General features: G+C 38.8%; 1 protein-coding gene across 5 annotated transcripts in view; it reads right to left on the minus strand.

The window, feature by feature from the left end:
• LOC5517160 overlaps nucleotides 1-12953 on the minus strand; it is a 96018-nt gene that overhangs the window by 48152 nt on the left and 34913 nt on the right. For all 5 annotated transcript variants that reach the window (XM_048725729.1, XM_048725728.1, XM_048725725.1 and 2 more), the window contains 5 exons: nucleotides 11676-11763; nucleotides 11201-11303; nucleotides 10921-11021; nucleotides 10170-10223; nucleotides 9677-9763 (listed from right to left, as the gene is read on the minus strand). In XM_048725729.1, coding sequence (XP_048581686.1) covers nucleotides 9677-9763; nucleotides 10170-10223; nucleotides 10921-11021; nucleotides 11201-11303; nucleotides 11676-11763 — 433 coding nt within the window. The remainder of the gene's footprint in view (nucleotides 1-9676; nucleotides 9764-10169; nucleotides 10224-10920; nucleotides 11022-11200; nucleotides 11304-11675; nucleotides 11764-12953) is intronic.

Consider the following 12953-nt stretch of genomic DNA (forward strand, 5'->3'; position numbering starts at 1 on the left):
GCTTGTTCCTTCAAGTTTCTTATCGAAAAGAGGTAGGTTTCGTACTCGCAATTTGTCAAAGCTTGTTCCTTCAAGTTTCTTATGGAAAAAAGGTAGGTTTCGTACTCGCAATTTGTCAAAGCTTGTTCACAGTTGTTCCTTCAAGTTTCTTATCCAAAAGAGGTAGGTTTTGTACTCGCAATTTGTCGTAGCTTGTTCACAGCTTGTTTCTTCAAGTTTCTTATCGAAAAGAGGTAGGTTTCGTACTCGCAATTTGTCATAGCTTGTTCCTTCAAGTTTCTTATGGAAAAAAGGTAGGTTTCGTACTCGCAATTTGTCATAGCTTGTTCACAGCTTGTGCCTTCAAGTTTCTTATCGAAAAGAGTTAGGTTTCGTACTCGCAATTTGTCATAGCTTGTTCACAGCTTGTTCCTTCAAGTTTCTTATGGAAAAAAGGTAGGTTTCGCACTCGCAATTTGTCATAGCTTGTTCCTTCAAGTTTCTTATGGAAAAAAGGTAGGTTTCGTACTCGCAATTTGTCATAGCTTGTTCACAGCTTGTTCCTTCAAGTTTCTTATGGAAAAAAGGTAGGTTTCGTACTCGCAATTTGTCATAGCTTGTTCCTTCAAGTTTCTTATGGAAAAAAAGTAGGTTTGGTACTCGCAATTTGTCAAAGCTTGTTCACAGCTTGTTCCTTCAAGTTTTTTTATTGAAAAGAGGTAGGTTTCGTACTCGCAATTTGTCATAGCTTGTTCACAGCTTGTTCCTTCAAGTTTCTTATAAAAAAAAGTAGGTTTCGTACTCGCAATATGTCATAGCTTGTTCCTTCAAGTTTCTTATCGAAAAAAGGTAGGTTTCGTACTCGCAATTTGTCATAGCTTGTTCACAGCTTGTTCCTTCAAGTTTCTTATGGAAAAAAGGTAGGTTTTGTACTCGCAATTTGTCGTAGCTTGTTCACAGCTTGTTCCTTCAAGTTTCTTATCGAAAAGAGGTAGGTTTCGTACTCGCAATTTGTCAAAGCTTGTTCACAGCTTGTTCCTTCAAGTTTCTTATGGAAAAAAAGGTAGGTTTTGCACTCGCAATTTGTCAAAGCTTGTTCACAGCTTGTTCCTTTAAGTTTCTTATCGAAAAAAGGTAGGTTTCGTACTCGCAATTTGTCATAGCTTGTTCCTTCAAGTTTCTTATGGAAAAAAGGTAGGTTTCGCACTCGCAATTTGTCATAGCTTGTTCACAGCTTGTTCCTTCAAGTTTCTTATGGAAAAAAGGTAGGTTTCGTACTCGCAATTTGTCATAGCTTGTTCCTTCAAGTTTCTTATGGAAAAAAGGTAGGTTTCGCACTCGCAATTTGTCATAGCTTGTTCACAGCTTGTTCCTTCAAGTTTTTTATTGAAAAGAGGTAGGTTTCGTACTCGCAATTTGTCATAGCTTGTTCACAGCTTGTTCCTTCAAGTTTCTTATCAAAAAAAGGTAGGTTTCGTACTCGCAATTTGTCATAGCTTGTTCCTTCAAGTTTCTTATCGAAAAAAGGTAGGTTTCGTACTCGCAATTTGTCATAGCTTGTTCATAGCTTGTTCCTTCAAGTTTCTTATGGAAAAAAGGTAGGTTTTGTACTCTCAATTTGTCGTAGCTTGTTCACAGCTTGTTCCTTCAAGTTTCTTATCGAAAAGAGGTAGGTTTCGTACTCGCAATTTGTCAAAGCTTGTTCCTTCAAGTTTCTTATGGAAAAAAGGTAGGTTTCGTACTCGCAATTTGTCGTAGCTTGTTCACAGCTTGTTCCTTCAAGTTTCTTATCGAAAAGAGGTAGGTTTTGTACTCGCAATTTGTCGTAGCTTGTTCACAGCTTGTTCCTTCAAGTTTCTTATCGAAAAGAGGTAGGTTTCGTACTCGCAATTTGTCAAAGCTTGTTCCTTTAAGTTTCTTATGGAAAAAAGGTAGGTTTCGTACTCGCAATTTGTCAAAGCTTGTTCACAGTTGTTCCTTCAAGTTTCTTATCCAAAAGAGGTAGGTTTCGTACTCGCAATTTGTCGTAGCTTGTTCACAGCTTGTTTCTTCAAGTTTCTTATCGAAAAGAGGTAGGTTTCGTATTCGCAATTTGTCATAGCTTGTTCCTTCAAGTTTCTTATCGAAAAAAGGTAGGTTTCGTACTCGCAATTTGTCAAAGCTTGTTCATAGCTTGTTCCTTTAAGTTTCTTATCGAAAAAAGGTAGGTTTCGTACTCGCAATTTGTCAAAGCTTGTTCACAGCTTGTTCCTTCAAGTTTCTTATGGAAAAAAGGTAGGTTTCGTACTCGCAATTTGTCATAGCTTGTTCCTTCAAGTTTCTTATGGAAAAAAGGTAGGTTTCGTACTCGCAATTTGTCAAAGCTTGTTCACAGCTTGTTCCTTCAAGTTTCTTATGAAAAAAAGGTAGGTTTTGTACTCGCAATTTGTCGTAGCTTGTTCACAGCTTGTTCCTTCAAGTTTCTTATCGAAAAGAGGTAGGTTTCGTACTAGCAACTTGTCATAGCTTGTTCACAGCTTGTTCCTTTAAGTTTCTTATCGAAAGAAGGTAGGTTTCGTACTCGCAATTTGTCATAGCTTGTTCACAGCTTGTTCCTTCAAGTTTCTTATGGAAAAAAGGTAGGTTTCGTACTCGCAATTTGTCAAAGCTTGTTCACAGCTTGTTTCTTCAAGTTTCTTATGGAAAAAAGGTAGGTTTCGTACTCGCAATTTGTCATAGCTTGTTCACAGCTTGTTCCTTCAAGTTTCTTATGAAAAAAAGGTAGGTTTCGTACTCGCAATTTGTCGTAGCTTGTTCACAGCTGGTTCCTTCAAGTTTCTTATCGAAAAGAGGTAGGTTTCGTACTCGCAATTTGTCATAGCTTGTTCACAGCTTGTTCCTTCAAGTTTCTTATGGAAAAAAGGTAGGTTTCGTACTCGCAATTTGTCATAGCTTGTTCACAGCTTGTGCCTTCAAGTTTCTTATCGAAAAGAGTTAGGTTTCGTACTCGCAATTTGTCATAGCTTGTTCACAGCTTGTTCCTTCAAGTTTCTTATGGAAAAAAGGTAGGTTTCGTACTCGCAATTTGTCATAGCTTGTTCCTTCAAGTTTCTTATGGAAAAAAGGTAGGTTTCGTACTCGCAATTTGTCATAGCTTGTTCACAGCTTGTTCCTTCAAGTTTCTTATGGAAAAAAGGTATGTTTCGACCTCGCAATTTGTCATAGCTTGTTCCTTCAAGTTTCTTATCAAAAAAAGGTAGGTTTCGTACTCGCAATTTGTCAAAGCTTGTTCACAGCTTGTTCCTTCAAGTTTCTTATCAAAAAAGGTAGGTTTCGTACTCGCAATTTGTCATAGCTTGTTCCTTCAAGTTTCTTATCGAAAAAAGGTAGGTTTCGTACTCGCAATTTGTCATAGCTTGTTCACAGCTTGTTCCTTCAAGTTTCTTATGGAAAAAAAGGTAGGTTTTGTACTCGCAATTTGTCGTAGCTTGTTCACAGCTTGTTCCTTCAAGTTTCTTATCGAAAAGAGGTAGGTTTCGTACTCGCAATTTGTCAAAGCTTGTTCCTTCAAGTTTCTTATGGAAAAAAGGTAGGTTTCGTACTCGCAATTTGTCAAAGCTTGTTCACAGTTGTTCCTTCAAGTTTCTTATCCAAACGAGGTAGGTTTCGTACTCGCAATTTGTCGTAGCTTGTTCACAGCTTGTTTCTTTAAGTTTCTTATCGAAAAGAGGTAGGTTTCGTACTCGCAATTTGTCATAGCTTGTTCCTTCAAGTTTCTTATCGAAAAAAGGTAGGTTTCGCACTCGCAATTTGTCAAAGCTTGTTCACAGCTTGTTCCTTTAAGTTTCTTATCGAAAAAAGGTAGGTTTCGTACTCGCAATTTGTCAAAGCTTGTTCACAGCTTGTTCCTTCAAGTTTCTTATGGAAAAAAGGTAGGTTTCGTACTCGCAATTTGTCATAGCTTGTTCCTTCAAGTTTCTTATGGAAAAAAGGTAGGTTTCGTACTCGCAATTTGTCATAGCTTGTTCACAGCTTGTTCCTTCAAGTTTCTTATGGAAAAAAGGTAGGTTTCGTACTCGCAATTTGTCATAGCTTGTTCCTTCAAGTTTCTTATCAAAAAAAGGTAGGTTTCGTACTCGCAATTTGTCGTAGCTTGTTCACAGCTTGTTCCTTCAAGTTTCTTATCGAAAAGAGGTAGGTTTCGTACTCGCAATTTGTCAAAGCTTGTTCCTTCAAGTTTCTTATGGAAAAAAGGTAGGTTTCGTACTCGCAATTTGTCAAAGCTTGTTCACAGTTGTTCCTTCAAGTTTCTTATCCAAAAGAGGTAGGTTTCGTACTCGCAATTTGTCGTAGCTTGTTCACAGCTTGTTTCTTCAAGTTTCTTATCGAAAAGAGGTAGGTTTCGTACTCGCAATTTGTCATAGCTTGTTCCTTCAAGTTTCTTATCGAAAAAAGGTAGGTTTCGCACTCGCAATTTGTCAAAGCTTGTTCACAGCTTGTTCCTTTAAGTTTCTTATTGAAAAAAGGTAGGTTTCGTACTCGCAATTTGTCAAAGCTTGTTCACAGCTTGTTCCTTCAAGTTTCTTATCGAAAAGAGTTAGGTTTCGTACTCGCAATTTGTCATAGCTTGTTCACAGCTTGTTCCTTCAAGTTTCTTATGGAAAAAAGGTAGGTTTCGTACTCGCAATTTGTCATAGCTTGTTCCTTCAAGTTTCTTATGGAAAAAAGGTAGGTTTCGTACTCGCAATTTGTCATAGCTTGTTCACAGCTTGTTCCTTCAAGTTTCTTATGGAAAAAAGGTAGGTTTCGTACTCGCAATTTGTCATAGCTTGTTCCTTCAAGTTTCTTATGGAAAAAAGGTAGGTTTCGTACTCGCAATTTGTCATAGCTTGTTCACAGCTTGTTCCTTCAAGTTTCTTATGGAAAAAAGGTATGTTTCGCACTCGCAATTTGTCATAGCTTGTTCCTTCAAGTTTCTTATCAAAAAAAGGTAGGTTTCGTACTCGCAATTTGTCAAAGCTTGTTCACAGCTTGTTCCTTCAAGTTTCTTATTAAAAAAAGGTAGGTTTCGTACTCGCAATTTGTCATAGCTTGTTCCTTCAAGTTTCTTATCGAAAAAAGGTAGGTTTCGTACTCGCAATTTGTCATAGCTTGTTCACAGCTTGTTCCTTCAAGTTTCTTATGGAAAAAAGGTAGGTTTTGTACTCGCAATTTGTCGTAGCTTGTTCACAGCTTGTTCCTTCAAGTTTCTTATCGAAAAGAGGTAGGTTTCGTACTCGCAATTTGTCAAAGCTTGTTCCTTCAAGTTTCTTATGGAAAAAAGGTAGGTTTCGTACTCGCAATTTGTCAAAGCTTGTTCACAGTTGTTCCTTCAAGTTTCTTATCCAAACGAGGTAGGTTTCGTACTCGCAATTTGTCGTAGCTTGTTCACAGCTTGTTTCTTCAAGTTTCTTATCGAAAAGAGGTAGGTTTCGTACTCGCAATTTGTCATAGCTTGTTCCTTCAAGTTTCTTATCGAAAAAAGGTAGGTTTCGCACTCGCAATTTGTCAAAGCTTGTTCACAGCTTGTTCCTTTAAGTTTCTTATCGAAAAAAGGTATGTTTCGTACTCGCAATTTGTCAAAGCTTGTTCACAGTTGTTCCTTCAAGTTTCTTATCCAAACGAGGTAGGTTTCGTACTCGCAATTTGTCGTAGCTTGTTCACAGCTTGTTTCTTCAAGTTTCTTATCGAAAAGAGGTAGGTTTCGTACTCGCAATTTGTCATAGCTTGTTCCTTCAAGTTTCTTATCGAAAAAAGGTAGGTTTCGCACTCGCAATTTGTCAAAGCTTGTTCACAGCTTGTTCCTTTAAGTTTCTTATCGAAAAAAGGTAGGTTTCGTACTCGCAATTTGTCAAAGCTTGTTCACAGCTTGTTCCTTCAAGTTTCTTATGGAAAAAAGGTAGGTTTCGTACTCGCAATTTGTCATAGCTTGTTCCTTCAAGTTTCTTATGGAAAAAAGGTAGGTTTCGTACTCGCAATTTGTCATAGCTTGTTCACAGCTTGTTCCTTCAAGTTTCTTATGGAAAAAAGGTGGGTTTCGTACTCGCAATTTGTCATAGCTTGTTCCTTCAAGTTTCTTATCAAAAAAAGGTAGGTTTCGTACTCGCAATTTGTCGTAGCTTGTTCACAGCTTGTTCCTTCAAGTTTCTTATCGAAAAGAGGTAGGTTTCGTACTCGCAATTTGTCAAAGCTTGTTCCTTCAAGTTTTTTATGGAAAAAAGGTAGGTTTCGTACTCGCAATTTGTCAAAGCTTGTTCACAGTTGTTCCTTCAAGTTTCTTATCCAAAAGAGGTAGGTTTCGTACTCGCAATTTGTCGTAGCTTTTTCACAGCTTGTTTCTTCAAGTTTCTTATCGAAAAGAGGTAGGTTTCGTACTCGCAATTTGTCATAGCTTGTTCCTTCAAGTTTCTTATGGAAATGAAATCCACGGGCAACCAGCTGAAAAAGACTCCAACCAGTCGATTAGCATTCTACCGTCTACTTTTGCTATGCTTTTATTGCTGCACGTCATGATGTCGCAGATCGTTCAACCAATCAAAATCATAGCTTATTCTTTTGATTTTTAACATTAAAAAAAGATGACCCTTAATAAAGCAATTTCATTAAAATGCTGAAAGTTATGCTTAAATATCATGACCCTAAATAAAGCAATTTCATTAAAATGTTGAAAGTTATGCTTAAATATTATGACCCTTAATAAAGCAATTTCATTAAAATGTTGAAAGTTCTACCTCAACAAACTTTTGTGATCGAAAACGTTTCATTTGTTTTTTTTCTTTGTTTTTCTAATATGTGAGCTTCCTTTTTTTATTAATATTCCAAACAATTAGGCAAAAAACTTTTTAAAAACTTTTCGCATTACTTCAAGGATGGTTTTCAGACAATTGCATAAAAAATTGAGGTTTTTACAGGCCTTTATAATAAGCTGGATAGTATGAAAAAAATGAATGATTTGTTTATATGTATAAGATGTTTAGGTCATACTGGAAATTTTGGGAACGAGTTGTGGAATTTTTTTTGGCAAGCTGTGCGGACGGATCACGGGCTATAGGATAATTTGACTCCGAAATGAAGTCTAATGTCTTGTTAGTGTTGAATAAAGCACGTATCCCTACTTCAACTGGATGTATTTGCCTTGGTTTCGCTCCTACAGTTGCAACCTTTCAAACAACGCGCTATGTAACCGCCGACAAAGCTCGTTGTAGGAGCGAAACCAAGGCAAACACATCCAGTTGAAGTAGGGATACGTGCTTTTCTAACAAGAGATTAGACTTCATTTCGGAGTCAAATTATCCTATAGCCCGTGGACGGATAAAAAAAAACAGAAGTTCGACTGTAACGCTGAATGTCACAAATAATCTAATTATCATACTCTTAAATAAAATCATATAAAACAAAACTTGATAAAATAATTCAATTTCATCGAACTTTATCTTAATTTTGTACAAACAATTTATTCCTTTTCTTCAATTTATTTCAGCCTAATGGACATATTTTTCTACGCCTTTATCTCGCTCATTATCCCAATTATCAAAAATGTGATGTCACAAGTTTGTCCGCTTCAAAACGGAATTTGCTACGGCGGGACATTCGAGGCTAACAAGCGTAAAAAGGGACAATATTTGGTTGGGGCCTCGTACAAGAACCTCAGCACGGTCCGTCATATCCAGGGGTGCTTCTCAGCGTGTGTGAATGAGTGCCTCTGCAGGGCGTATCAGATGTCAAGTACGGGATGTGAGTTACTGGAGGAAGATAAGAATTCGAGAACTCTTGAGCCAAATTCTGACTACATATACTTCGAGCTGAACCAGAATATCATTCGATCGGTGGGTTTGAACCATTACTATTTAGATTACGTTTGGCTAGAAAAGTACCTGTGATGATACTTTGACTTGTTTTTATTCTATATATTTTTTTTCTTTTACTTGTTCTTATTCTATGGAGTTTCTGTGGGATGTAGAGACTAACCATTCGGGAAGAACGTTGGGATCTTTACTGACTCTATTGGTGCCAATCCCGTTTGAACATTTCTCGCAATGTTCTATGCATGCATTTTTAGATAGTACCCAATATAGGGTAACGCTATCTCTTTTCCAGACATCGTACATGGCGAACCCGTCCATCTGTAAAAATGGTTGCTGTCTCTCAAGTCCCTGTCTCAATGGCGGGACGTGCACGGAGCAGTGCGAGCATCCGAAAACCAAGTTTGTCTGCGTGTGCCCATCCTATGCCATAGGGAAACGATGTGAACATTTCATGCCAAAATCGTGCCTTGACTTCTACAAAGCACCTAACGCTCGAATCAAACCAACCAGAGGAGTTTATACGATCTTCAAAAACGACAATAGCACACTATTCAAGGTTTACTGCGATTTTACACAGCCAAACAAAGCGTGGACTTTGATTGAATCGTTCGCAACAAAGCACATACAAGAGTTCAGACCAAAGTCCTTCATGGAAGACTACCCGCTGAATCAAGAGACGCCTGGAAATCACAAGAAATACCGACTAGCGAGACAGGACATGCAGATGATCAAAGCCACAGCGATGTCCTACAGAGCAACCTGTAAGTTCCTGACGAGGGCAAACGTAACTGACCGAGATTATATGGAAGGTCGTCTGTCAGCTTGGGACATCATTGAGGAAGCGAGCGATGATCCGTATCCAGAATACTGCAGAAGATTGACATATGTCAATGTTGAAGGCTACAGCTGCTCGGATTGCACAATGGCGCTCTTCCAAAAGAAAGGAACCTGGCATGCACATGGTGAAATGAGGCATGGGTGCGATTTCCAACCTCCAGGATACAATAATACTGCTTGGCAGGTATTTGGATGGTATCAACCTATAAGATCTTCCTTTCTATGCACCGACTCGGAAGATTCGACCACGGAGTACTGGTTGGGGCACGAGATGAAATAAAATGTCAACGCCAAGAGAAGAGAGACTGCGAATTTCCTAACCAGAGAAAACAACTTTCAAGGGAATTTTTATTTCCTCTCAAATAAATTACTGCGATGTATAGATAGCAAGGAGACACAAAAAGCAGCTTAGCTCTGCAGGATTCAACAAAGACAACATTCTTGGAAAGAACAAACCTGTAACGAACACTTCGTTATCATGCACCGAAATAATAATCAACTTCGAAAGTAAAATGACTTGAAATAACTCCTTGCTATTAGGACATTCAGCTCCGAGGTGTCCATAACACAATACAAACCCCCTTAACACATTCTTTGGAAATGATTGGATTTTATAATCGGCTGTGTTATGGAAATTCAGTCTTAGTGTTCTTAATTATAAAACTGTGACTAAATAACAGTGGGCGACACAAGATAAAAAATACTGACAATTTCTAACTAAAGTAATTTCTAGATTGTATACATGAGAACCTTTTTTTCAGCTTGAATATGAGCTCCTTTTTTTACCAAAACTCCTCCCGGGTGTAATCCACATGCCCATGTATGCGGGTTTTGTATGAAGCCATTGTATCAAGCCATAGCCTGCGAGGGCCGCACCTAGAAATCTTAGGCAGAGTTTACACTAGGCTGTTATCTCTTTAATGAAAGACGGAGATTTTATTCTCCCATGTTGTTTTTCACTTTTAGAGAAGGAGAGATACATAAATGTATCCCACCCTCTACCAACGTAGTAGGTATACACCGCGCGCATTTCTCACCTGTTTCAAACTCTTCATTGCCTTCGTCCGCTCCGTGATCCTGACCGAACAATAGCGCTTCTTCTCTTTTCTTCTTAACGGGGCACGCTAAACAAAAGTCACGTGAATGTGACACTTGTTTACATCCATCAAAAAACAACAAAGCAAGCATTTGGCAGACGGTTCAGAGTTCAAAACGTGAAACTAGACTCGGGGGGGGGGGGGGGGAGGGAGCTGAGAAAACTCCATATCAATCAAACTTTAGCGTAAAGACTTCTTAGATTAGCAAAAACGTAACATGTGGCAATTCTCGACTTATACACAGCTCTAGTTCGAGAAAATAAAAAAAACATGGAAGCAGTTGAAAAGACTGAGGGTTTTTTGGTTTGAAAGAGGTTCACGCGCATGTCCACCCCTCGACGAAGTCATCGAAGCCGTCCCAAGTTTTAATCTTATTCTAATATTTCCGTGCTTCTGGGTGTAAAATCCCGGAGTATACCACACGATAACATACCTTTCTCATGGGAAATGAAAAACAGTTGTTGCTTGAGCCCAATGATGATGTCACCTTGAAAAGAGAAAGACATGTAAGTCAACCATTAGCTAGTGGTGCAAACAAAGCGGTTCAAAAAAGGCGGTCCAAGCAAAGCGGTCCAATCAAAGCGGTCCAAGCAAAGTGGTCCAAGCAGAGGTCAATCAAAAATCCCAGTAAATTTCGCTTATATCCCTATCCTACCTTTCGAAGAGAGCTTACAAATATGTATAATAATTGTTTTTCACGATGGCGAAGAGCAAAGGACATAAAATCACATAGGACAAGATGACGCGCGTGAATATCCGAGACTTTTTCATTTTACGTCATTTTTGTGGCTTGAAAATTTTTCTGTAACAATTGAGTTCTAGTTTGGTTAATAAGCACGAACTAAACAAAACGAAGGAAACCTTTATCTCAAAGATAGTATAACAAGCCTTCTAATCTGTAGATACCCAGGGAATATCGTCTTTATTTGGAGTTTGGTGATATGATTCATTAAAGGCAGCATAAAGATAGAAGAAAATTATCATCCAAATACATGTCCCGAAAGACTAACGCTGTGTCAAATAACATGATATCAATATATAATACCTACACCGATTCCTTGTGTTGGTACTGCTGATGTTTTGCTTTGTAATCAATAAATGTTTAATGGGTCACACTTGTGTATGGGGGAAATGGTCGGAAATCCCTGGTCAGTCAGACAGACAGACAGACGGACGGACGTTACCTTTGAGGTTGAGGAAGCACACAGCAGTAAGGGTGTCATCGAGGGCGATCTCTCGCAATAGCATCTTCTGCTGGTCCCAGAGCTTAACAAACCCATCCGTGCTACCGAACATCAAACAACATCACACAAGCTAAGTTCAATGTATGAGACAAGGGACTGTCCAAGGTTTACTGGACAACTGTACTTTATTCCTTAAATAAGAGACTGAAAAAGTTGGACGGAGGAGAAAGAGGGGCGGTGGGGGGCGAGGTAGGCCAAATGTAATGTGATTCCTCTATACCTGGAGCTGCAAAATATGCCCAATGATCGGTTAGCATCGACACTGATGATTGGTCCCTGGTGATCACGTGGTACTCGCTTCCCTCCTGGTGTCTTTTCTTCGTCTAGATGTAGAACATCAAGAAAAGGTGTCAGGCGCGTACACAGGAGAATACGTCCCCTTGGCGGCCAAAGAGTGGGTCATTTCTTACTAATGAATCAAATACTTTGCTTTTTCCATACCTATGACTGCGCACTCCCCTTCAGCCAATCCTGTGTATGCACCTTGGTGTGACAACATATTTTATAACGGCAGTCCAGGCGCCCCTTACTCTCCCTCTTAAAACTCACATTAAAAATCGAGCTAGAGAGCTAATATCCACAAAAGTTTCCTCCCAGGATGTGTTTCCTCCCCTCACACTCTGGTAAGGTGAACTCCTTCGAGAAACCCTTGATTCGCTCTCAACTGAGCGTCATTTTCAACTAATAAGACATACCAAGCTGTTCACAAACGTCACACGCATGCGCAGAGAGGCGATGAACTCGTAAAAATCCGCTTGTGTGCCCGCTTAACATCAGGTCACCCTGTAATAGCAGAACATGACGTCATGAACCCTTCGGTAAATCAGAGCCCTATAACAAACTAAACATGACATCAACTAACGGTAAAGCAGATCACCCTATAACCACTAAACATGACATCAACCTATAACCACTAAACATGACATCAACCTATAACCACTAAACATGACATCAACCTACGGTAAACCAGATCACCCTATAACCACTAAACATGACATCACCCCATAACCATTAAACATGACATTAACCTATAACCACTAAACATGACATTAACCTATAACCACTAAACATGACATCAACCTATAACAATTAAACATGACATCAACCTATAACCACTAAACATGACATCAACCTATAACCATTAAACATGACATTAATCTACGGTAAACCAGATCACCATATAACCACTAAGCATGACATCAACCTACGGTAATCCACATCACCCTATAACCACTAAACATGCATCAACCTATAACCACTAAACATGACATCAACCTATAACCACTAAACATGACATCAACCTATAACCACTAAACATGACATCAACCTACGGTAAACCAGATCAACTTATAACCACTAAGCATAACATTAACCTACGGCAAACCAGATCACCCTATAACCACTAAACATGACATCAACCTATAACGACTAAACATGACATCAACCTATAACCACTAAATATGACATCAACCTACGGTAAACCAGATCACCCTATAACCACTAAACATGACATCAACCTATAACCACTAAACATGACATTAACCTATAACCACTAAACATGACATCAACCTACGGCAAACCAGATCACACTATAACCAAAACATGACATCAACCTATAACCATTAAACATGACATTAACCTATAACCACTAAACATGACATTAACCTATAACCACTAAACATGACATCAACCTATAACCACTAAACATGACATCAACCTATAACCACTAAACATGACATCAACCTATAACCACTAAACATGACATCAACCTACGGTAAACCAGGTCACCCTATGACCACTAAACATGACATCAACCTACGGTAAACCAGATCACCCTATAACCACTAAACATGACATCACCCCATAACCATTAAACATGACATTAACCTATAACCACTAAACATGACATTAACCTATAACCACTAAACATGACATCAACCTATAACCACTAAACATGACATCAACCTATAACC

The sequence above is a fragment of the Nematostella vectensis genome, chromosome 1, assembly GCF_932526225.1.
Source record: "Nematostella vectensis chromosome 1, jaNemVect1.1, whole genome shotgun sequence".
Classification (NCBI taxonomy): domain Eukaryota; kingdom Metazoa; phylum Cnidaria; class Anthozoa; order Actiniaria; family Edwardsiidae; genus Nematostella; species Nematostella vectensis.